At 41.7% G+C, this 26077-nt stretch overlaps 1 protein-coding gene across 2 annotated transcripts in view; it reads right to left on the bottom strand.

The window, feature by feature from the left end:
* CCDC171 (coiled-coil domain containing 171) overlaps window positions 1-26077 on the bottom strand; it is a 2807212-nt gene that overhangs the window by 817430 nt on the left and 1963705 nt on the right. For both annotated transcript variants that reach the window (XM_078675985.1, XM_078675986.1), the window contains one exon: window positions 11073-11299. In XM_078675985.1, the coding sequence (XP_078532111.1) occupies window positions 11073-11299 (227 nt within the window). The remainder of the gene's footprint in view (window positions 1-11072; window positions 11300-26077) is intronic.

A 26077-nucleotide genomic window follows, 5' to 3' on the forward strand; every position in this document is an offset into this window, starting at 1 on the left:
ACACATTTTTATAGTACTGATTATTTTTTACCAGATACAACATTGCCTTTTTCACTTTCCTAACATCCACTAATTCTTGCCAGATTTTTTTACTCTTTGTAGGAACGCCATTAACAAGAATAACCAGAGGTTCATCTTCTACATTTTCTACACCAATTGTTTCAATATATTTCTTTAAATCTAGAGGCAAATATACAACTCTTCCCTTTAATCCTCTCTGTAAATCTGAAGGAGGCAATTTCCCTGTCTTAGGCTCCATACGAACAATAGCCTGAAATGGATGCACACATTCAATCAGAATAGACTCATAAGTATTTAAATCCATCAGTTCAGAAGGAATACCTACCAACTCAAGATTATTATGCACAGCTCTAGCAGGCATTTTGTTCTCATCTAATTTGTTATAACAATACTTACAAATACGCTGATCAGTACCCAAATCAAAACAATTCTTTACCAACAAATAAGTTGCAAAATCCTTCCACTCAATATTATTTTCTATTTCACTTTTTAAATACAAATTAACAGTCCTGGTCTGATTTTTATAATGAGTTTGTTGACAACAGATACAAGAATAATTTGGCCTTTCACCTGAAACCACTGCAAACTTTGTAATTTCTTGTACACTGTTGTACATTTTCTTCTATTAATGTCTCAGTTTCTGCACTGTCTTCCTGATGACTAAAGTAACTAAGCTGAATTTCATCACAAACATTCGTTACATCTTATACAGATCCACGCAAAAGAGCACTGTTTAACATTTTTAACATTAGTGCTGGACTTTTCACGTAATACAATGTTCTGACTAATTTCCTCATCTGAGTATGATGAACTGCTAACATCCTGAAATGGTGAATTACACTTCTACATACTTTTTTAGAAAGACAAGCCAGAGAATGACCTTGCAAACCAGTATTTTCTCTCACTCTGCAAGGGTCTAATCCTTGCAACATCTTAATCTTCTGTTTAACACTTTTCTTAGTATAGTTACGCAAACAATTACGTTAAAAATCAATAGATTCCTGCTGTACACTACAAATACTACTGCAATTCCAAGTGTACACTGGACCTTTAGGACATCTCTCTAAAACTTCATCAGCTAACACCTCTTCTGCATTTCTAGGAAAATTTTCTCTTTATCAATAGGACAACCATTTTTAACCTCATAAGCACGACCAGTAGTGTCAATTGCATGCAACAAATCATGACTCTGAAAATAACTTTCTTCATTGAAAAAAGGCTCAGAACTTGAACTATGTTTCCATTCACCCAAATAAAACTCAGAAAAATTACTTCTATTAATGATTTTTTTCCACTTACTTTTGGCCTTCATTAAATGGATTGGCTTATCTAGTGATCGAATTCTATTGATAACTAAAAACAAAGAGTTTTTTTTCAAATCAAATGCTTTCTCAACTACTTTTTCAATGCATTTCTTTTTCTTATAAAATGCTGATTTTCTTTTACAATTCTTTACTACCTCAGTCAAATTACACAATACTCTATTATAGAACATCTTCTTCCTTATTTCCATGTATTATTTTTTCCTCCTTTTGCTGAACACGTTTTTTTCAGAAGATCATTTTGCATGGTTCATCTCGTTCCTCTTAGTTGCAGGTGAAACGCAAAAAAGTCTTAGTTTTCTTACCAGGACTTTTTTCTTTTTATTAACACATTGTTCTTCAGGTAAATCTTGTAGATGACTTCTCTTTAAATAAACTGTTTTCTTTTGTCCTTTCGTCTTCTCAATTTTTGTAGGCATGAGGAGTTATTTTCAATGTTGATCAAAACAATCTAATATAAAAAATATATATCACTTTACAAAAATAAATATATGAAATGCACTATTACATTATAATATATTATTATATATAATATGAACAGAAACGGGAAGTATAAAGAGAGCCAACACAAAATGAAAACAGAAAAAGAATATGAAGAGAGACAGGAGAAGACGAACACAAAGAGAAGGAGTATAGGACAAAACGGAATATAAGTAAAAGAGAATAGTATGAAGAGACAGGGAGTAGTAAAAGAAAAGAGATAAAAATATGAAAACAGGAGAGATTATAAAGACAGGGGTGAGAATGATAAGAGGAATATGACAATAAGAAAAGTGTAGAATATCAGGACAGAATTGGGAGTATAAGAAAAGAGAAGAGAAGTGAGAGCAGAGACAGAACAGTAAGAGAAGAGAAAGTAAAAGAAAAGAAAAGAATGTGAAATATGTGCAAAGAAGAGCAAAACTAAGAAGAAAAGGAGACAAAAATGTGGAGAAAACAGAAATGTAAGAAAATACTGAATGTATAACAAGAGAGAGATTATTATGAGGAGAAAGTAAAAACTATGATGACAGGGATGAATGTTAAGACAGGAGAGATTATGAAGAGTAGGATAACTATGCAAAAAGAAAGGCAAAAAGGAATAGAAAAGAGAAGTATAAGCAGAGAGGAAAATGAGACACAATACAACAAGAAGGAGGCCCAAGGGGCTTGTAAATTTGCACAAGAATGTATGCAGCAGTCTATGTATATTGATTGAGGCATTGTTAAGAGGGAGGTATAATGAGACAGGAAGGATTAGGAGGTCAGAGGAGGGAGTATAAAAAGGAGAACATTAGGAGACACAGGAGACAATGAAGACAGAGCAGGACTAAGAGGACATGAGCGACTATCAGAACAAACAGCACTATGAGGAAAGACACGTGAAAATAAGGAAACAGGGCAAATATCACAAGACAGGGGACAGTATAACCAGAAAGAGGTAGACTGTGAGGAGAGACAGGGGAGATTTTTGAAAAAGGAGGCAAGTATAATTCCTTAATGTACACAGACGCTCAGTGTGATACTAGACAAAAATTTTAAAACCATACATTTTACCCAAAACACATTTACTACACTAAAACTTTTAACTGACTGAACACATTCAGTGTATATAACACCTACGTTTCACTGGACAATCCTGACTCATTTTGCAAACACATTTCCAATTTCCGGCATTATTTGTTTGCCAAAAGTACATCCAAAAAGGAGACAGAATAGAACAAGAAAGCGACCCAAAGGGGCTTGTAAATCTGCCCAAGAGTGTATGCAGCAGTCTATGTATACTGAAAGGCGCATTGCTAACAGGGAGCTATGATCAGACAAGGAGGATTAAGCGGTCGAAGGAGGGAGTATAAAAAGCAGGAGGACTATTAGGAGACACAGGAGACAATGAAGACAGAGCAGGACTAAGAGGACATGAGCGACTATCAAAAGAAGCAGCACTATGAGGAAAGACACGTGAAAATAAGGAAAAGGGGAGATTTTTGAAAAAGAGGCAATTATAATTCCTTAATGTACACAGACGCTCAATGTGATACTAGACAAAAAAAATTAAATAATACCTTTTACCCAAAACACATTTACTACACTAAAACTTTTAACTGACTGAACACATTCCATGTATATAACACCTACATTTCACTGGACAATCCTGACTCATTTTGCAAACACAATTCCAATTTGCTGCATTATTTTTTTGCCAACCTTACATCCAAAGAAGAGACACAATAAAACAAGAAAGAGGCCCATGAGGCTTGTAAATCTGCCCAAGAGTGTATGCAGCAGTCGACGTATACTGACTGGTGCATTTGCTAACAGGGAGCTATGATCAGACAAGGATGATTAAGAGGTCAGAGGAGGGAGTATAAAAAGAAGGAGGACTATTAGGAGACACAGGAGACAATGAAGACAGAGCAGGACTAAGAGGACATGAGCGAATATCAGAACAAGCAGCACTATGAGGAAAGACACGTCAAAAAAAGGAAACAGGGCAAATATTACAAGACAGGGGACAGTATAAGCAGAAAGAGGTAAACTGTGAGGAGAGACAGGGGAGATTTTTGAAAAAGAGGCAAGTATAATTCCTTAATGTACACAGACGTTCAGTGTGATACAAGACAAAAATTTTATAACCATACATTTTACCCAAAACATATTTACTATACTAAAACTGTTAACTGACTGAACGCATTCCATGTATATAACACCTACATTTCACTGGACAATCCTGACTCATTTTGCAAATACATTTCCAATTTCCTCCATTATTTTTTTGCCAACATTACATCCAAAAAGGAGACACAATACAACAAGAAAGAGGCCCAAGAGGCTTGTAAATCTGCCCAAGAGTGTATGCAGCAGTCTATGTATACTGACTGGCGCATTGTTAACAGGGAGGTATGATCAGACAAGGAGCATTAAGAGGTCAGAAGAGGGAGTATAAAAAGAAGGAGAACTATTAGGAGACACAGGAGACAATGAACACAGAGCAGGACTAAGAGGACAAGAGCGACGATCAGAACAAGTAGCACTATGAGAAAAGACAAGTGAAAATAAGGAAAGATCGGAAATATCAGAAGAGAGGGAACAATATAAACAGAGAGAGGTAGACTGTGAGGAGAGACAGGGGAGATTTTTGAAAAAGGAGCAAGTATAATTCCTTAATGTACACAGACACTCAGTGTGATACTAGACAAAACATTTAAAACCATACATTTTACCCAAAACACATTTCCTACACTAAAACCTTTAACTGACCGAACACATTTCATGTATATAACACCTACATTTCAGTGGACAATCCTGACTCATTTTGCAAACACATTTCCAATTTGCTGCATTCTTTGTTTGCCAACATTACATCCAAAAAAGATAGACAATAGAACAAGAAAGAGGCCCAACAGGCTTTTAAATCTGCCCAAGAATATATGCAGCAGTCTATGTATACTGACTGGTGCATTGCTAACAGGGAGGTATGATAAGACAGAGAGGATTAAGAGGTCAGAGGAGGGAGTATAAAAAGATGGAGGACTATTAGGAGACACAGGAGACAATGAAGACAGAGCAGGACTAAGAGGACAGGAGAGACTATCAGAACAAGCAGCACTATGAGGAAAGACAAGTGAAAATACGGAAAGAGGGGAAATACCAGAAGAGAAGGAACATTATAAACAGAGAGAGGTAGACTGTGATGAGAGACAGGGGAGAGTTTTGAAAAAGGAGCAAGTATAATTCCTTAATGTACACAGACACTCAGTGTGATACTAGACAAACATTTTTAAACCATACATTTTACCAAAAACACATTTACTACACTAAAACTTTTAACTGACTGAACACATTCCAGGTATATAACACCTACATTTCAGTGGACAATCCTGACTCATTTTGCAAACACAATTCCAACATTACATCCAAAAAGGAGATACAATAGAACAAGAAAGCGGCCCACAGGGCTTGTAAATCTGTCCAACAGTGTATGTAGCAGACTATGTATACTGACTACAAAATTGTAGATTCAGTACACAAGTCTAATTCTAAACAAGCAACACTATTAACTAATCTACAACTAAAAAAGTGACTGCACACATTCTACATTTTTTAGTACTGCACTTTATTGCACAAAGATGACTATCTAAACACATTAACGTACCAAATGATTTTATCACAATAGTAATCCAAATGTAGACAAACTCAGAATATGATTCTACAAACTTTACAAGGATAAACACATTACTCTTAATAAAAATAAAATGCACCACATACAGTCCCTTACAAGTTATCAACTCACCTTTCAAACTGATTGGAAGATTAAGAAGAATACCACTCACCCAGCAGATAGTCTTACACAGAATCTCTCTGCTTCAGTGCTTGCAGCAGAACCAAAAATGGCACATTTTCCCTCTCAATTTACACATATATACACATTAAGTACACATCAAATTCCTTCACTCAATAATTCAAAATCAAACATACATTTCTATTGGTTCAACATTTCAAACCTTTCCAACTGACATAACTTTCCACCCTACCCCCAACAGATCATGCAAATGTCAACTGTCAACACAGGTTAAAAGTTCAGCACGCTATAAAACACTGCTCCTCAATAACTTTAGACTATGCATAAGTACTTGCTTATAAGTACTAATAAAGAGAAAAGGTTTCATTAGAAGCAACCAACACATAAACACATAAACTTGATAGATATCTGTAAAATATATTTTTCTGATAGATTTTTTTCTTGCTTAGGTACGCTTACGGGACGACTTACAAACCTTGCACCGTACGTCGTTCGTTCGAGCATGGTACGCGCACGGTAAATTTATCGTAAAAGAAAAATAGCCGGTATTACGAATTTTTTATAATCCCCGGGGACCCCATCCCCCGGGGCTAAAATACAATGTTGGGGACCATGGGGGGGGCTCCAAATCCCCCACGGTCCCAGCCGGCTCCACGCGTCCTTCGGGAGCCGGCATTGCTTTTCGTCAGAGAGAGCAGCTTACATGTTGCTCTCTCTGACGAAAAGCAATCTGCTTTCCTACTTGAAAGAGAGAGCAGTTTGCTGTGGTAGGGTGGGAGCCACGAGGCTCCCGCCCTACCATAGTAAACAGCAGTGTCGCGGGGGTAGGCACCCCGGGACACTGCAGGAGCCGGCCCTGGGAGGTGGCGGTCCCCAGGGCCATCGAGGGCTCCAGGAGGGGGTCCGCGCGGCCCTCTCCCAACAATTGTAAAGCCCCGGGGGGTGGCGGTCCCGGGGGGTGGCGGTCCCCGGGGCTGGGGGGTCTTTTAAATATTAATGCAGCGGGGAGGTGGCGGTCCCCGTGGCATTTGTGGGGGCTTGAGCCCCCCACACATGTCTTTTATTTCTTTAAAAAAAAGCCCCGGGGATGGCGGTCCCCGGGGCTGCGGGGGGCCATAAGCCCCCCCGCAAACATATACTTAAAGCCCCGGGGGATGGGGTCCCTGGGGATTCTAAAAAATTAGTCATAAAGGCGATTTTTTTTTAAACTATATATTTACCGTGCGCGTACCATGCACGTACGTATGACGTACGGTGCAAAGTCTGTAAGTCGTCCCGTAAACGTACCTAACCAACAACAAAAAAAGATTTTGACATTCGAAATCATTATAAAACTCCCTAACCAACCCTAGGGGGTCAGGAAGTCCTAATATAGCAAACAGCAAACATTTCCTGTCAATCTACACACTCAATCTACACACATTTACAAATAAATAACAAATCACATTTATTCCCACATTAAATCAAAATGAAACACACTTTTCTAATACTTGAACTTTTGAACCCTTTTCACCTCACAAAACTTTCAACCCTTCCCCCATTCCACATTCTGCCAGTTACCATAGAAACACATCAGAGAACACCTAACTGAGCACACAGGTGAAAACTTCATCATACATTGTTGCAAATCAAAACAGCAAATGTGCTTGACTTCTCAATAAACCAGCTTATCTTCAGTAATGCTCTTTTCTATCATTTTTTCTTAACCAATAAGTGACAGGCTTATAAAAAACAGAAACATGCACCCTACTTTTCAGTGTAGAATGTTCTCAAACAACCAACCATTTATTTTCTTGTTTCAAAACTGCATCTAATACACAATTTTAGAACAATATTAGTTTTCAAACTGCCATTTCATTTACAGAGATCATCTGAGTGCATCAAGACCTCTCTTCAAAATGCTTAGTGTGGATTGTGGGACACAGCTATATTTTCTGGAGCCAAAGGTACGCACAACAGAAAGAAATTCACAAAAACCTAGGTTTACCTAATGTATACATTAAATGGAATGGACAGAGAGGGTTAAAATGGCACCAATTGATGCCATTGGTGAAATCTTTTTTGCATCTCCAACACCCTGACCTCATAATTGTGCACAGTGGTGGCAATGACCTAGGCACTTTGACTGGGGTAGGTCTGGAAGTGCTTATGAAAGACACCTTTCGAGAATTGATGTAACTTTTTCCCCAAACTGCCTTTGTTTATTCTAACATATGCCAAAGGCAGAAATGGAACTGGTCCTATCAATTTTGTCCACAGATTGAGAAAGCTAGGAAACGTGAATAAATCTGTTTCTGCTTTTCTCTGAGACTGTAGAATGGGGTCCATTTATCATAACAATCTGCGCTTCAATATGGATGGCATCTATAGAAGAGATGGTGTACATTTTACAGATGAGGGGAACATAGTCTTCCTCTTCAACTTAAGACTCTGCATCGGTACTTATTTATAGGTACTAAAATCTCCCAATAAACACAAGGGCTCTTATTAGAGCCACCCAACATCTAAACACATACACTTCATAAATATCTGAAAAATATTTTTTTTATTCTTGCTTAGGTACGCTTACCGGCCGACTTACAGACTTTGCACTGTACGTCGTCCGTACGAGCATGGTACGCGTACGGTAAATCTATCGTAAAAAAAATAAATGGCCGGTATTTCAATTTTTTATAATCCCCGGGGCCCCCATCCCCCGGGGCTGAAATATAACGTAGGGGACCGTGGGGGGAGCCCCAAAGCCCCCAAGGTCCTAGCCGGCTCCCTGCGTCCTTCGGGAGCCGGCATTGCTTTTCGTCAGAGAGAGCAGCTTACATGCTGCTCTATTTGATGGAAAGCAGTCTGCTTTCCTACTTGAAAGAGAGAGCAGGTTAACCTGCCCCCCATCATTAATATCAAAACCCCGGGGGGTGGCGGTCCCTGGGGCTGTGGGGGGGCCGTGTGCCCTCCCGCTACCATAATTACTTTCCCTGGGGGGTGGCAGTCCCCGGGGCAGTGTGGGGGAATTGGGCCCCTCCCACACTTTTCGTTTATTATGCCCCCGGGGGGTAATTACAAAAAAACTGACAGGGTTTTTTTTTTAACCACGGGGTACGCGCACCTACGCGTACCACGCGATTTAAATTTTTTTTTTTAATTCTTTGGCCTTGGGGGTCCTTGTGGGACCCCCTGAGCAGGCCTAGGGGGTGAGGGTGTTTCTACCCTGCCCCCTTTGCGTGTTTTTCACCTTTCTTTTACTGCTTTCTTGTGCCTCTGTTCTACCGAGGCACAAGATGGCTGCCAACACTTTCTGGTTTGGAGTGTTGACAGTCAGTTGACAGGAAATGAGTATGCAGCTCATGCTCCTAATGGTACGCTTTACAGTACGCTTACCGTACGCGTACGGTAAGCTCCTCAAGATATATCTATGATTTTACTTTTGATTTTCTCAGGAACTACTGAAGAGATTTACACCATTTAACAAAAAGGGTAATCTGCGATCCAAACTCTACCTTTATGCCAAATTTGGTGTAATTCCGTTCAGCCGTTCAGGCTGTAGCCCTAGCTAAAGGTCCTATGGAAAATTGCATGGGGAAAACACGTTTTGGGACCCCCCTTTTTTCTCAGCCCCCACTTGACGAATCAACCCCAACCTTTCAGGAAAGGAGCAGAGCGGAGCAGGTCATCTTCTTGGAGAATTTCGCGAAGATTCATCCACCGACGCCAAAGTTATTCCAAATAGAATGTTGCCGATTTCCTATGCAAACTAGGTCCTAACTATAACTACCTACTGGTAATAGATATAGATATAGATATAGTTATATATATATATATATATATATATATATATATATATATATATATATATATATATATATATATATATATATATATATAAAGGATTGCCTGTTTTTGTGCCCATATCCCATGGTGCTATTTCTAAATTGCAGCAATTATGTTACTTATAATTATTACTGAAATATGCCAGAGACAATTGAGTGTCTTAGCTGGGGAAAGTAGAAGAATGAAAAACATGAATATTATATTTAATATAATTGCATTTACGTGTTTCATTTTGTATGTTTTCACAAGAGCTTAGGCTTCCGTCACTGTTTCTCTTGAAGCCAAAGTACATTTTTTTACTTTGGTGACAAAATACTTTTTTCAAGGTTGGTTATATGGCTCATTTTCTCATACTATTATACTTCAATGAGTAGAGCTTAAGGTTCATATGTACGTAGGATTTATTTTGCAACTTAATAATAGCACATTTTTGTGATTCGCTATTTGGAAATCACAAACACCTGTTTACGCATGTGTCCTTTACACATTTAACGATTCCTAATGGGGTTAACAGTTTACCTACCTCATTATTATTCATGAGGTAGGTCCCAATTTGTGACCCATTGGGAATGGCTAGAGAACACTGGGATTGTGGCCTGCTGGAGACAGCAGACCACTATGGCTGTTTTGCTTTTACACAAAGCAACGTTTTTGTTTTTTAAATGCAGCCCAATTTCCTTAAAGGAAAACGGGATGTGTTTCAAAAAAAAAAATGAAAAGTTTCAGTTTCACATTTCAAGAGTAGGCAGTGGTCCCTGTGACCACTGTCTGCTCTTAAAAGCGGTTAGGAGTCCCCTGGGAACCCCTTCCGGTTTGTAATGGGGTTACCACCTACTTGAAGTAGGAGGTAAAATGCAAATGATTCACGACTGCATTTTGGCTGCAAAACATTTGTACATGGCACTGCGAAAAGCTGTTAGGAAGGAACGCCCTCAACACGCCCCTTCCTAATACCGAATTTCTAACCCATTATGCGATTCGATAATAGGTTACTGAATCAGAAAATAGGGGTTTGTACATACAAAAAGGAATTTTTGGTGTTGCAAATGGCCCCATTATGCGAATCAGCCCATTTGTGACAACAAGAAACCAAAGTCCACATCCACCTCATATTGATAGCTTCAGTTAATTCTCCACTGGTGTTCAACATGTTGCAATAGAGAGGTTAAATTGAAAGCTGCTGTGTGCTGTTTCAATAAACCATTAAATATATCCAGAATCAGGTAATATTCTGTTAGAGTTCCTTGAGCGATGGGCTGTTAGGATGTGGTAGCGTGTGAACTGTGTTTATCGGACGTGACTATGATCGTACTTTTTAACCAAGGAACGCTCTTGCTTTACATTATGTAAAGGTTCCTCATCTAAATATATCTTGTTTGAAGAAAGAAGTCAAATATAGTTTGCTAATTCCCACTGCAGCTACTATAACTACCAAAAGTATTTAGAGGCATTAACCAAGGAAAACGCATATGCTGTAAACAAATAAATAGTTTTCAGAGTATTTAGAAAATACATAAATGCTCATGATAATAGGTTAATTTTCATTTACAGGTCTAATGTCAGGTTGGTAAAATACATAACAAAATGCATCTTCTATTTCAAAGAAAAATAAATATATGTGTACATACCAGCACAGGTATATTTATAGTACGGCATTCTTTTAGAGCCTTTGAATCACTTCTTTGAAGACCCTGGGCTAACATTCTAGCCAGAGACCCTTTGTTATCAGATGATTTGAGGGTACTTCTACTTATAGGTACATCGGTCAGATGAATGCTTAGTTTGTCCAGAAGTTTTGAAAAGGCAGACTTGGAAGCGTTGATGATTAAATATCCGCTTGAACGAGAAGTCGTATCTTTTGAAAGTAAAGAAAACATATGAATCATTATAAAAAAGCATATTTTTTTAAAACAAAATCTAAAATAGATACAGTATATGGACAAAATGAAAAGTTCCTCTTATTTAAGGCCATGCAGCCTAAGAGTCCTGAGTTTTACTAATGCACAAGCTTGCTAAAGCCAATTTACTAGTACGAAAGAACTGTGGTGTAAGCAATGATTTATTGGGTATGCCAGTTAAGTTTGCCCACTCCCATAATTCTAGGAACAGCAGTACATTTGAAATGAAACAGTGGGTGAGCAGAAAGGAGGGGTTTTTCACATTAAGGACTGCCTAGTCTTCTGACAGAATAAATGTAAGCTGTGTTTGAATTGTTCATTTGTGATACACTTATGAAGCAGGTTTATCCAAGGTTGAGACACTTACTTAAGTCAGAAGGATGTATGGACAAAATCCCATAAACAGGTTCAGTGGTGTTTCAGTGGACCCTTTAATAGCAAGATCACTATTGAGAAGTACTAAGATTAGGTATAGCGAGTTCCTAATTGCTAATTTCTGCAAATTGCATTTAGGAAATCACTATTCCTAATGTATGAAACTTGTTGAGTTTCTATAAGCGATTGCTGGTGGGTAGCACATCGACCTACCCGATGAATAATAATGAGGTAGGTTGCAGTTTGCGACCCATTAAGAAGGATAGCCATTCCAGGGATGGAGGCTGCTGGGGTCAGCAGACCACCATGTCTGTGATTGTTTTTAAGTAAAGCTATGTTTTTTTCTTTGAAATGCAGTCCATTTTCCTTAAAGGAAAATGGGATGTGCTTCAAGAGAAAAACATACAATGTTTAAAATTCATTTTTTAAGAGTAGACAGTGGTCTGTTGGACCCCGTCACATTTGGGCATGGGTTGCTACCAACTTGGAATTGGTGGTAAAATATGAATGTTTTATGACCAGATTTGAGTATCAAAACATTAATACGTACCACTGCGAATGGGTATTTGTAAGGGATGTCATAAACACGCCCCTTCCAAATCTCAAATCCCAAACTTAGCGCTTGTAAATCTAGCCCTTGTTTCTTTAAAGGGCTGATTCACAAACATCTACCAATTTTACCGAAGGCAAAACAAAATCCACTTGTTGGTGCAAATTGGCAATCTTGATTCACAAAATTAGAACTAAATAAAATTATTTCTCAAAAATGGGATTTGATTAAACAATAACTAAGCCATTAGTTTTAAATATTCACAACTGCAAGTTTAGAGTGGGGGTATGCATTCTTGGATGGTCTGTCCTATGAAAGTAGATGAAACCTTACATACCCTTACATCAGTATTTGCATATCCATAGCAGGTAATTTGTCAGCCTGGAATGCATACACATACACCCCTTTCAAGAGCAGCAGGTAGAAGGAATGCAGGTGTAGGATTATTGGTGTTTCCAATGGTAAAACATTTTCACTGTGAAGTAAAACCCCCAAAAGACATGTTCAAACCCACTTTTGGTTTATATGTCTACACCTTTTTGAAGGTCTGCAAGTATACACCCTGCACATTTCAGTACTCTTAGAAATATGCACTATCAAAGATTTCAAGGAACACTCCTGAAATTATATGAAATTTCATAAAAAGATGGATTTTCAATAACAGGTATGTTATTTATCCCTTACAAAAAGTCCCACACACCAATATGATACAAAGGGGATTCTTATTTATACAAATGTTGCTCAATTAGAATCATGGTACTTGTTAGAACTGGTACTTTCTGGTTGGCTGAGGCAGTGCCCAAGCCAGGCAGAACCTACCACTCCTGTCAGGGTAAGGTGATTACCCTCAATATATAACCTACACTCACCCATGGGTAGCTTGGAATTGAGCAGTCAGGCTTCTCACAAAGGCAATGTGTAAAATATTGGCACAGAACTCTCACACAACAATAAACTGAGAATTACAAAAGAGACTTCACATGTGGTGTATGCAAATAAAGATTGTATTCAACACACACATTAGCAAAACAAGAACATCATGTATTTTTAGGCATAAATCACACTTGGAAATATTACTCACAGTACTAGGCCCAACAGTGTTAAAATGACAACAGTAATATGCACACTTGGGAAAAATCCTATCATCATTATGTGGTGCGATACATAGTCGGAACTGAGCCCACCCTGGCAAAGAACACAATTTAAATCCACACATTTCTAGGGTGCACCCGAGGTCACAACAATATCAGGAATGTGTACACATAGGGATCTATAAGACTTTTCAGCAGCACTGTGGGCCAAAGCCGCATGGGTAAAACCAATGTCAAAACAGAATATATATGTTAGGTTATGAAACAAACAATCAAACAACACTGCTGTGTGGTGGAACTATTATCAGGTTGTTCTCATGCAGCACACACTCACACAGCACTATACCATGATGCAAAGGATATCTGAAAGTTCGAATGAAGCTCACTTGCACACACAGACACTCGGCACCGTAATGGTATCTGGCAAGTCAGTGGATAATATGAATGCAGAGCCTGAGGCACAATCCCTCCCACACCTCTTAGTTACCCCCCCCACTACTCTGCCCACAGGTAAGAGCAAAAAAACATCCCTTACTAGACTGGTTTAAGGCCAGTACCACACTTAGTCTGGGCCTAGATGAGAAGGCTGGAGTAACTATCGGGGGTAACCAGTCAACAGTTGACAAATGAAGGGGTTGGTCACCACTTGGTAAGTTCACCCACTTTATGCCAACATTGCAGAACAAAAACGGCTGGTGGCTGTCACAGTTCATTCAAGAAGTCCCTCAATTCACCTTCTAGCACCAGCCCAGTTCTGAGAAGCCTAGGTGAGCCACGCAGTCTCTCGGCCCACTTCTGATTGCTCTCAGAAGTGTTGCTCAGCCCTGTCACTTACTCCCACCACTGAGGCCTGCTCCGGGCGATAGTACCTGGCAACACAAAGTCGTCAGGCCGGGGGAGGAGAGGGTAGTTGATTCACCGTATTGAGGGCGAGGCGGAACACTCTGCTCAGGCCAGCCACTCTTCAGGCAGGGTGCATGGTTCCTTCCAATGGTAGTCTAAACCTTGTTCACCACGCAGTCCATGATGTCTAGTCCCATGTCCCCACAAATGTATCTCTGACCTGCTGAAGTATGGCACCAGTAGTTATATTGTAGTTTGCCTTTAAAGTAGGGTGTGGTATGGAGGATTCCCCTTCGAACCCCAGATGTCTCCCCCAAATTTCAGTCCTGTCTACCTTAAGGCCTTTGAATGCAGATCTTAATATTTAGTGGGGCCATGATCTGACTTCCCAGAGGTCAATGCCAAAACCTCTGCCCCAATCTATCCAGCCAAGTCCTCAAAAGGCAGAGGTCTGTCATTCCAGTTCAATGCCCAATGTTTATGGCTGTCTCTGGGGAATGCACAGATGTGCTGCCCCTGCCACCTGTGTAGACTGGATTTACTAAAGGCACACAAAAGAGTTTAGTGCAGAGATATGCCCATTTTCTAGAAGTGGCATTTCTAAGATAATGACAAATCCACCTTTACACCAAGGGAGAATTTGTCATTGTGACTACAATAGTAAACAACATCAGCCACAACTGCAGCTTTTTAAAGCAATCTCAGCCATGCCCCCATGTTAACCTACGGGTAGGGCAAACCTCTAAGGCAGTGGAAACACACATGGGGGTTCTTCTCTACCTGGGCAGGGAACGCACATGTGTACCTGCCCTGCCTTTTATCTACCATTTGCTCCACCCTTCACCAGGGCTCACCCTAAGGGTGCTCTAGCGTTAGTGAAAGGCACCCTCAGCATTGGCCAATTATTTAGAAAGGCCAACTTGTCAGAACTGCAAATGCCCACACTTGAGATATGTTTACAAGGCTATTCTCGTGGGTGGCACAATCAGTGTTGCGACACACTAGTAGCCAGTGCAGTACGTGCCCTGGGTATGTAGTATACCTCATTACAGGACACTCACAGGTACAGCATCTCAACTAATCAGGTAAGCACCTCTTCCTAGTATGTGTAGGAAGGGCGTACACACTTTCACACTGCATTACAGTGGGAAAGTGCCCAGAGTCCCAAGGCCATGAATAGAGAATCAGCAAAAACCATAAAGAGAAAAACTAAATGTTTAGGGAAATCACTTCTGCCTTCTTTGTGGTCACTTCCAAAGGGGTCATACGCCAGGCTGCCCTTTGTTCAAAGTGCACTTGTCAGGGTGGATAGTCTCCATCACAATGTGCTAGTCCCAAGTTGAACTTGCACGTCCAATATCGTTCTTTGGCTATCATACCACGCGCTACTTGAACCCTCATGTATTGGGCGTTGGATTACGACATATAATTTGTACCAGCTCCACTTGGATTATTAGTTTGAAACTCTGAACAGATGCCAAGCTACAATTTTCGCTCCCAAAAATTCTTGCAACCAGGTCACAACCCAGTGGATGATTTGTTGCCTCAGATTGATAGTGCCCTGAAGAAGTCCTATGTAATAAGGACGAAATGCGTTGGCTGATGGTTTTGTACGAATTGAATAATAAAGAAGGGAAACATCATATATTTTGCTTTAGCAGCGACTCTCTTCCCTGAATTAGGATTCTTTAATATCTATAGATATTTCTTAATGAACTTTTCGGAGAAGTTGTGATGCCGCTCTAATCTAGCTTTCATGTCTAAGTTACCCTCCCTGAGGTCATGTATAGGGTAATATATCTGTATACCTAAGTAGTTAAAGGTGTCATAATATCATCGCAAGTGTGGGTCTGGGTGTTCCACACAATCATTGATTGGCACACTTGCTATGGGGAATACACAGGATTTAGACCAGTTTACCCGTAGGCCCGAGATCGTGCCAAAGTGGTCCAAGATGTGTATTAAATCCGATTAGGGATGAGTGCACATCATGCCGAAAGATCAGGGCATCATCAGCATATAGTGAGATGATGTGATATACCACACATTCGCATATGCCCCAGTTGTTTGCTTGCTGGTGAAGCTAGCAAGCCAACTAACTGTTTCATGCCAAAAGCAAAAATGAGAGGGACAGCCTTGTCTGGTACCTCGGAATATGATGAATTTATTAGAAATCACTTTAACTCGGGCCTCAGGATTAGCATAGAGAGTGCGTATGCAGGAGAGGCATGCTGTGCCGAACCCCATATTAGAGAGGGTAGAGAATAAGTAGTCCTAGCTTAGGGTGTCAAAGGCTTTTTCTATATCTAGCGATACCGCAACTCGGTCAGGAGTGTATGCCGGTGTGTTATGTAAAAGGTGTAATAGATGCCACACATTCAGAAAGGTGCTGCGGCCCGGAATTAACCCAGATTGATCCGGTGGACCAACAACTGCATTAGGGGAGAAGGTAGTTTGCCAAGATCTTGCCCAAAATTTACAGTGTAGATTGAGGAGGGATAAAGGTAAAAAGGAACGGAAGTCCAGTGGGTGCCTACCCGGTTTGGGCAAAACTACTATAAGTGCTTCATGAAGTGTATCTGGCATGTGGCACTGTTCTCTAGCCTGATTGAAAACTTCAAGGAGTCGGTGTGTGGTCTGTGTGGGAAAATATTCAATGGGCAGGCCGTCCATGCCCGGGGTCTTGCTGCGGACAAGTTGGGACACTGCGACACATATCTCCTTGAATTGCAAAGGTGCATCTAAATTTGCTCATTGCAGATCATTCAGTTGTATCAAGTGTAGGTCGTCAAAGTATTCCTGCATGGAATGAGCTGCCGCAACAGTCGGACAGAATACAGCTCACGATAGCAGTCTCAAAAGGCTTAGTTAATATCCAGTTGCATGGTGACCAAAATGCCATCTGCCGAGTATAGCCCACTTACAGTTGTTGCATGTCAACCATGTGAACAGTTTCCCTGCTCGATCCCCTTCGGCATATTGCAGGGCGAATCATATCTGATCAGGGTAAGTTCTGCCTCCAAGCATTGTTTGCAGACTCATTGAAGTTGTTCAGCACTGGCTGTCTGGGTGGCAGTCCAGACCTCTGAAGAGGTCTTTCAACAATCTCTTCCGCACCCCCCAAGAGGTTGATAAACAATGGCAATGTAGCACAACTTTATGAGAGCCCCATTCAATCAGTCAGGAAGACACAATACCTACATTAATCGTGAAATAGCTTTCAAGAAATTGGGCAAGTTCTGCTCAACAGGGGGGGATCGGCCAGGGCTTCCACTTGGAGGTGGTATGTGGGTATGATGGGTCATGAATGTCTCCATCGGATAAGGAGCAGTACTGGGGAATGGTCGGTGAGGGTGCGTGTGAGTATTCCAGGGTGGTTGTCTGTGTTATAAGGGCGGGCGTGCAAAGTAAAAGGTCAATTCTAGAGTGGATATCATGTACAGGTTGGTAGAAGGAGGATTCATGGCCTGACAAGTGTGTGAGTTGCCAGGTATCACGAAGACACATGCTGGTTAACCATTGGCAAAGGTGTTGCCATTATGAATAGGTGGTGCTGTCCGGAAAGGGGGTGCAGAGAGGTCTAACTTCAATTCAAGAACACAATCGCCGCCCCACAGGATGGGAGAAGATGGGTCGTGAATCAGCGTTGGAATAAGAGTGTAAAAAAAATCACTTTGGCAGGTATTGGGATCGTACATCACCGCCGGTACCAGGGTGAGCCATCTAACATACCATCTAGTATCACGTATCTGCGTTCTGTGTCTATTCTCTGAGAGGACACAGTTTAAGGTACTCCGGGTGATATCCAGATAAGGACATCTCGGGCAAAGGAAGTAGCCACAGTGCTACACACCTGTACCCACCAGTCTCAAGTCATTAACAGGACTCCAGGTCTATATCCACAAGTCATCAGCTGATCTCAAGGTAACATTTGGTCCTCAGTGACCCCCACTTGCTAAGGAGTGTGGGGCACCTGAGTCCAATCCTGACTCTGAATGGCATTCATCTCAGAGAGAAGCAAATGCATTTACCTCTGCCATTGCCCTTACCTGTTCCTCAGCTGCCTGGACCTTGGTAGGCCGCTGTTCCGGGGGGCCTATGACTCTGCCATTGTGGCTTGTGTACCAACCAAGCCTCATCCAATCATTCCGGGATGTTATTTTCAGGATAACCTTAGTGTGCAGCCATGCCCAGGCATCTTCCTGCAATCGAAATATATGGGTTGTGTCTCTGTCCACAACGCACAATTTGGCAGGAAATAAGACCGCATATTTAAAGTTCAGGTCCCATAGGCATTGTTTGACTTGCTGGTACGTCCCCCGTCATCGCTGCACTTCCATGGTGAAACCGATGTATGCCATTATTTGAGCATTTTCATAGGTCTATTGGAGCTTAGTGCGGAAGCATGGCAGAAGCAGGTCACAGTCTCAGTCGTTGAGTAGCCTCGCTATGATGGTCCATGGAGGGAGCACCCAGAGGGGGAGACCAGCCTGGAGTGCAGTGCATTCTCTCGATCGAGAAGAAATTTGGGGCCTTGCCATTGAGGACATTATGGACTATCCAGTCTTCTAAGAATAATTCCATGCTGGGGCCCTCTGAGCATTCAGGGAAACTCACCATGCAGATGTTATGTTGGGACCTACTCTCAACATCCTCAGCTGTCAGGTGTAAGAGGGCGATCTCAATTTATATCTTCTGCAGTCATTCTTGTAGGTCTCTATTGGAGGGCTGGAGAACTGCCAACGGAGATTTAGTTTAATCAACTACGTCCAATGGCTTGCAGTGATTGGCTCACAATAAATTAATGTCCAGTGAGACTGAGTCGATACGGGCTTCCAGGGAGGTTTTAGTGTCTAAGATGGACTGAAGTACTTTGTCAAACTGTTCCAAGTGCCTATGAAGAATCTTTTCCAGATGTTGTAGGCTATTGCAGGTCTTGACCCCTGAGCAGAGGTCAGTTCAGCTGTATAGCCCCCTTTGCACTGGGATTTAGCACCCATGGGCTTCACAGTATACTTTGGCTGGTGCCGGACACCTGATGGACCTGTAGAGGAGTGCATGCACTGTAGAGATGCAACCAGGGGTCACCAGAAAGGGACCAACAAGAAGGCCTGAATAAAGGGTGCTATCAGGAACCACGACGGTGAAGCCCAGACAGTAGAGGAGAAATGAGCAATGGGGCCACTGCACAGGAACAGGCAGATAGTCTACAATGATGGACATGCCCACGGGCCTCATAGTTTCCCGCCACGCGTTATTAATTCAGGACTGTGCCACAGAACATTGTCATAGTCATCAGGTGATGTATTTTTAGGGCTAGGGGCACATCTAGAAGAGGGGCCCATACATGAGTTCCAAATGTGGAAAATACTGGTCTGTCTTTGACTCAATGTCGTCTACCTAATCTGGAGTTTGACAGCAGTCTCAATATGTGTTGTCAGTTTTGCGTCTTGCAGGCATGTGATATTGTCATGCTGCTCTTGTCTCTGGGTCAAGTGGGCCTCAGTGGTGAACCACTGGCCAATGAGCCATAGAGGTCTGTGATGCACAAACACATAGCTTGAGAGGTCAACCAGAATTCTACCAGCAGCCGACTCTCAAGCTAACCAGAAGAGTGCTGCCTATCCAGTTAGCCATTGCATCGGTCACACCGAGCACAGAGTCTCCCAGGCATCCGCCAGGCACCAAGATGTGGAAGTTTCAATTTAGTGAGTTCCTTTCGGTTGGAATCTCTCTTTGGTAATTTTGTGCAGGGTGGTGGTCCCAGAGCAGAGGACAACATAGCTCCAACACCACCCATAGGCAAATGAAACAGTCAGCACAGGGAGACAGTTCAGTTCAAATTATTCACTGGTTGCTTTCACGGCATGATCACTGCCTGTGCCACAGAGCTCAGCCAGTCAGGTCTGCGGGTGTTGGTTAGCCTGTGGTCGCAAGCCCAGTTGGGAGTCCAGAGAGGTGCCCCGCACTTGCACAGTAATAGCAGGGTCCAATCCATGAGGGGGTGGGGCATAAAACTCACTGAGGACCACTGCGTACTTCCCAGCAAGAGTCCAATGTGAAATAACAGATTCACCAGGTAGCAACAACTTTGGCTACTTCAATCGAGGATCTGCTCATTCGCCTGGGCATCCCGCTATAGGTTAGCGTCAGGGCGAAGTAGGGTCGACCATTTCCGCTCCCCTCCATCATCAGAGAATGGTGGTGCCGTTCTCTTGTTCTCCATGCCCAGGCGTCCCCGGGTATCCGCCAGTGTCCATATGCAGGATTGCGGTCTCCTGCGCCAAGAGGGTGTAGTACACACAATTCAGAGCTCCAGGCCTACAGCAGGCTCCACCGCTCCATTCCATAGAATGGCAACAGTGGAAGTTTGGGCAAACGTGTCTGCCCTGGTAAAGGCTATAACTTACGCAGCTACCAGACCAGGTGCAGTGTGCCAGCCTCTGTGTGGGCACAAATTAGTTGGGATGTGGGGGATAAATGTAAGATAAAGAAGGGGTTCAGCATGGAGCTTCTAATTACACATGAATTGCGGCCACGCCCCAGTGTCTTGAAATTCATGGTGACAAAAATGTATTCTTTATCAGAGGCAATGTTAGAGTGTTATCAGCTGTGGTCTGCAAGAGACCTTTTAAATAACACTTATAAAATTGTTATTAAGAGGTAAAGTCTGATCATGTGTTACTACAATACATACTTTGAAATCATGTTTTATCTTAAATACATATTCATTTTTCTGCAGCCTGTCTTATTCTGTTCTACAATTTTAAAATAATGATACATATTCACAGTGCTTTCTGTCACAGACTGGAACCTCATGGCACTATAAATGCCCAAGTTATTATTCTCCACTGCACCAGTCATGTAACTCTCTGGTCACACAAAGAGGCATCTGAGGTAATCGCATTAACCAACTGAGGTTTCATAACCTAAGAACAAGTTTCCTACTGATTGATTTGCATAATTTCTCATGTAAGTTGTGCATGCTATTTTATATTAAATTAACCAGAGATTAAAAATTGTGAAACAGTCACAGACTGTGTTGTTGTTTTATGCTCGTCTTTAACCTACCACAACATTCTGCCCCCTGCACACAAAGCACTCAGAATCACAGTTCCCATGTTTTTAGGCAATTTAAGTGCCACTTTGGAATGCAGTCTTGGACCTCCAGGGGGTGCACCCCATAGTTTGAAGGACTAATGTGTAATAAGAGATAAATGTACAACAGAATCCTGCAAGCGTTTAGCACTCATGCCTTCATAATGCAGTCATTAGAATAAATGCGTTAGTACATATTTGTTCAGCGTGCTAGTCGTTATAACGACTTTCCTTAGAGGGGCACTGGACTTTGGAATAGGATCATTTACTGATCCAACTCCAGTCTGCGCAACAGTAGGGAAGGTGTTGGACTTTAAATCCAACATTACACCAATGTGCCCTCTCTAAAGCAAGTAGTTGTAATGATTTGCATGCTGAACGAATGCGTGCTAACTACACATGTGTTCTATTGCTGGTGTTGTGAAAGAACAGCATGATTTTGGCTTGTCCTAAAGGACGTTTCCCATAGGAGATCACGTCTTATCATGGTGATTTACACAGTTGGATTATGAAATAAAAGTCTGAATGAAAGTGGTGGCCTAATTTAAATGAATCACTTTGGTGGCACCATTCCCTTCAAATCATTAGTAAGAAGCTTCTTTGAAAAAGCGGGGTGGCTGCTAAACTGTTGAAAGAAGAGATATATGTAGAGTGTGTCATTTAGTTTTATGATTTTCAACTTTGAGAGTTAATGTGGATGTTTGATTTCGTGAATGGCCATCAGAACCAATAGCCACCGTCTACCAAACATTTTGTACCTTGAAGGAAGCCCAGTGGTGGCAGTTTATTTCAACATACAGAGATGACCACTGGGGTGGCAGTCCTCTCTGATTAGGACAGAGTGGCAGGCATGGTCCTCTCTGATTAGGACAGGGTGGCAGGCATGTAGTCCACTGCCACCCTGATGAACAGTACTCCACCTCCGGGGTATAAATCAGACCCTTTAACCCCTTCGCTTCTAGGCCTTTTCCCCCCTTGTGTTAAGCCTTTTTTTGGCTATTTCGGGTAGTTTGCGCTTAGGCACCTGTAACTTTTTGACCACATAAGGTATCCACGCCAAATTTGCGTCCTTTTGTTCCAACATCATGTGGATTCTAAAGGTACCCAGGGTTTGTGGATTCCCTTGGAGGGGACTCAGAAATTAGCCAAAATAGAGGTAAGTTTTTTTTTGGGGGGGGATGGGAAAAAAGGGATACAGATGAAAGCGTCTGGCTTTTTCCTTGCAAATGGTATCAGAAAAGGTGTGTGTTGATGAACTCACCACCTTCCCAGGTTTCAGGGACAACAGACTTTTGTCAGAAACCCAAAATCATTTACACAGTTTTGGCATTTTTCTGGGACATAACCTATTTTTGCAATTTGTTGTGCTTTCAACCTCTTTCAGTTAATGGTAGAAATGGGAATGAAAGCAATAATGGATCCTGAATAGCTATACATGTTAGAAAAGTAGATTACATTCTGAATTTAGCAAGGGGTCAGTTGTGTAGATCCTTCAAGGTTTCTTGATAGAAACTTAACCATTGAATGTGGGAAACATTGAAAATTAGTTGAAAAAACCAGCCATTTGTGTCAACGTTTTCACCTGTAACTTCTTCTAATAATGACAGCTGTATGAAAGCAATATACTGTTACATCCACAGGACCTTTCTGATTGTGGGGATATATAGGACTTGTAGGTTCACCAAGAACCCGACAAACCCAGAGCCAATAACTGAGCAGAGTCTTGCAATGGTTTTTTGAAATGTACTGGGTATATAACAATCAATTTGGGAAAATAAATACATGGAAAAATTGGTATGAAAGACACCTATGTATTCTGGAAATTGTAACAAAATATAGAGTTTAGAAACAGTAGATATTTGCACATTTCCGAAATTGTGAGTACACATACTAGCATGGGAATTATAGGTAATTTTTCAAAATGACTTCTTTTTACACATTGTCTTTCATTTGGAAGGCAGAATTGCATCGAAAGTCAATAGGTAATAACAGTTGCTCTAAAATTCTGTGTTACACTAAGTCTCCCATTAAAAATGGTACCTCACTTGTGTGGGAAGACCTAGTTCCCGCGAAAGGAAACGGCTCAAAACACAACATGGACACATTTTATTTTTACAGTGAAAACTGACCCTTTTTTTGTAAAGTGCCTAGCTGCAGATTTTGAACCCTACCTCTGCCGGCACCTGGGGAAACCTAGCAAACCTATACATTTTTGAAAACTAGACACCCAGGGGAATCCAGGATGGGGTGACTTCACTGGCTTTCACCAGGTTCTATTACCCAAAATCCCTTTCAAACTTAAAAATGTGTAAAAAACAAAACACATTTTCCTCACATTTCTGTGGTGGAAAGTTCTGGAATCTGTGTGGATCCACAAAATTTCCCCCACCGCGCATTCCCAAAAGTCTTTTGAGAAAAATGGTACCTCAATTGTATGGCTAGGTCTAGTGCCCGTGACAGGAAATAGCCCAAAACACAACGTGGACACACCACATTTTCACTGAGAGAACAGACCCTTTTTTTGCAAAGTGTCTAGCTCTAGATTTTGAACCCTAACTCTGCCAGCACCTAGGGAAACCTAGCAAACCTATAAATATTTTAAACTAGACACCTAGAGAAATCCAGGATAGTGTGACTTGACTGGCTTTCACCAGGTTATGTTACCCAGAATCACTTGCAAACCTAAAAATGTGTCATGTGTCCAGAAAAACACACTTTCCTTATATTTCAGCTGTGGAAAGTTCTGGAATCTGCGTAGATCCACAAAATTCCACCCACCCCGCGTTCCCCAATGTCTTCCAGCAAAATGGTACCTCACTTGTGTGGGTAGGCCTAGGGCCTGTGACTGGAAACAGCCCAAAACGCAACTTAGACACACCACATTTTCACAGTGAAAACGGACCCTTTTTTTGCAAAGTGCCTAGATCTAGATTTTGAAATCTTACTCTGCGAGCACCTGGGGAAACCTAGAAAATCTATCCTTTTTTTTAAAACTAGACACTCTGGGAAATCCAGGATGGGGTGACTTGACTGGCTCTCACCAGGTTCTGTTACCCAGAATCCCTTGCAAACCTAAACATTTGTCCCAAAAAAACACATTTTCCTCACATTCCTGTGGTGGAAACTTCTGGAATCTACTTGGGCCCACAAAATTCCACCCACACTGCGTTCCCCTAATTCTGCAGATAAAAATGGTACCTCATTTGTGTGGGTAAGCCCAGTGCCCGCGTCAGGAAACGGCTCAAAACGCAACGTGGACACACCACATTTTCCCAGTGAAAACTGACACTTTTTTGCAAAGCGCCTACCTGTAGATTTTGAACCCTAGCTCTGCCTGCACCAAGGGAAACCCAGCAAACCTATACATTTTTGAAAACTAGACAAGGGAATACAAGATGGGGTGACTCCTCTGGCTCTCACCAGGTTCTGTTACTCAGAATCCATTGCAAACCTTAAATTTGTAAAACAAAACAGGTTTTCCTCACATTTTTTGGGTGAAAAGTTCTGGAATCTGTGTGGATCCACAAAATTCCACCCAGCCCGCATTCCCCAAAGTCTTCTGAGAAAAATGGTCCCTCACTTGTGTGGGTGGGTGAAGTTCTCGTGACAGGCAAGGGCCCAAAACCTATTGAGGCGACTTCAAAATTAACTAACAAAAAAGCTGGTTTTGCAAGGGGGGCGTCCCGGTGGTTTTTGGTACCGGGATCGGTGGCCGTCTAGGGAAACCTACCAAATCCACACATTTCTGAAAACTAGACACCCTGGGGAGTCCACAAAGGTATGGCTTGTGTGGTTCCCCCCACCTTTTCCTACCCAGAATGCCCTGCAAACCTAAAATTTAGCTGAAAAAAACAAATGTTTCTCAAATTTCTGTGTGGGAAAGTTCTGGAATCTACGTGGATCCACAAATTTCCTACCACCCATCATTTCCCCAGGTCTCTCAATAAAAATGATACCTCACTCGCGTGGGTGGGTCCAGTACCTGCAACAGGCAAGGGCCCAAAATGTATTGAGGAGACATCAAAATGACCTATCACAAAACAACCTGGTTTTGCAAGGGAGGTCAACTGGGTTTTTGGCCCCGGGCTCGGTGGCCATCATCGAAAACTACCAAACCCACACATTTTATAAAACTAGACACCCGGGGGAGTCCAGCGACGTATGGCTTGCGTGGGTCCTCCAAAGTTTTTTTACCCAGAATGTCCTGCAAACCTAAAATCTTGCTGAAAAAAATCACTTTTGTCTCAAATTTCTGTGTGGGAAAGTTCTAGAATTTACGTGGATCCACAAATTTCCTACCACCTAGTGTTCCCCAGGTCTCCAGATAAAAATGATACCTCACTCGCGTAGGTGGGTCAAGTACTCGTGACAGGCAAGGCCCCAAAACTTATTGAGGAGACATCAAAATGACCTATCACAAAACAACTTGGTTTTGCAAGAGGCGTCACCTGGGTTTTTGGCCCCGGGCACAGCGGCAATCTTGGACAACTGCCAAACCCACACATTTCTGGAAACTAGACACCCGGGGGAGTCCAGTGAGGTATGACTTGCATGGGTCCCCCAACATTTTCCTACCCAGAATGTCCTGCAAACCTCAATTTTTGTTGAAAAAATCATTTTTTCCCCACATTTCTGTGTGGAAAAGTTGTAGGACCACCGGGCTGACACAACTTTCCTACCACCCAGCTCAAGATTTTGAATCCTAACTCTTCCAGCACCTAGAGAAACCTAGCAAATCTATACATTTTTTAAAACTAGACACCTAGGGGAATCCAGGA

Source organism: Lissotriton helveticus, chromosome 2_1 (assembly GCF_964261635.1).
Source record: "Lissotriton helveticus chromosome 2_1, aLisHel1.1, whole genome shotgun sequence".
NCBI classification, from domain to species: domain Eukaryota; kingdom Metazoa; phylum Chordata; class Amphibia; order Caudata; family Salamandridae; genus Lissotriton; species Lissotriton helveticus.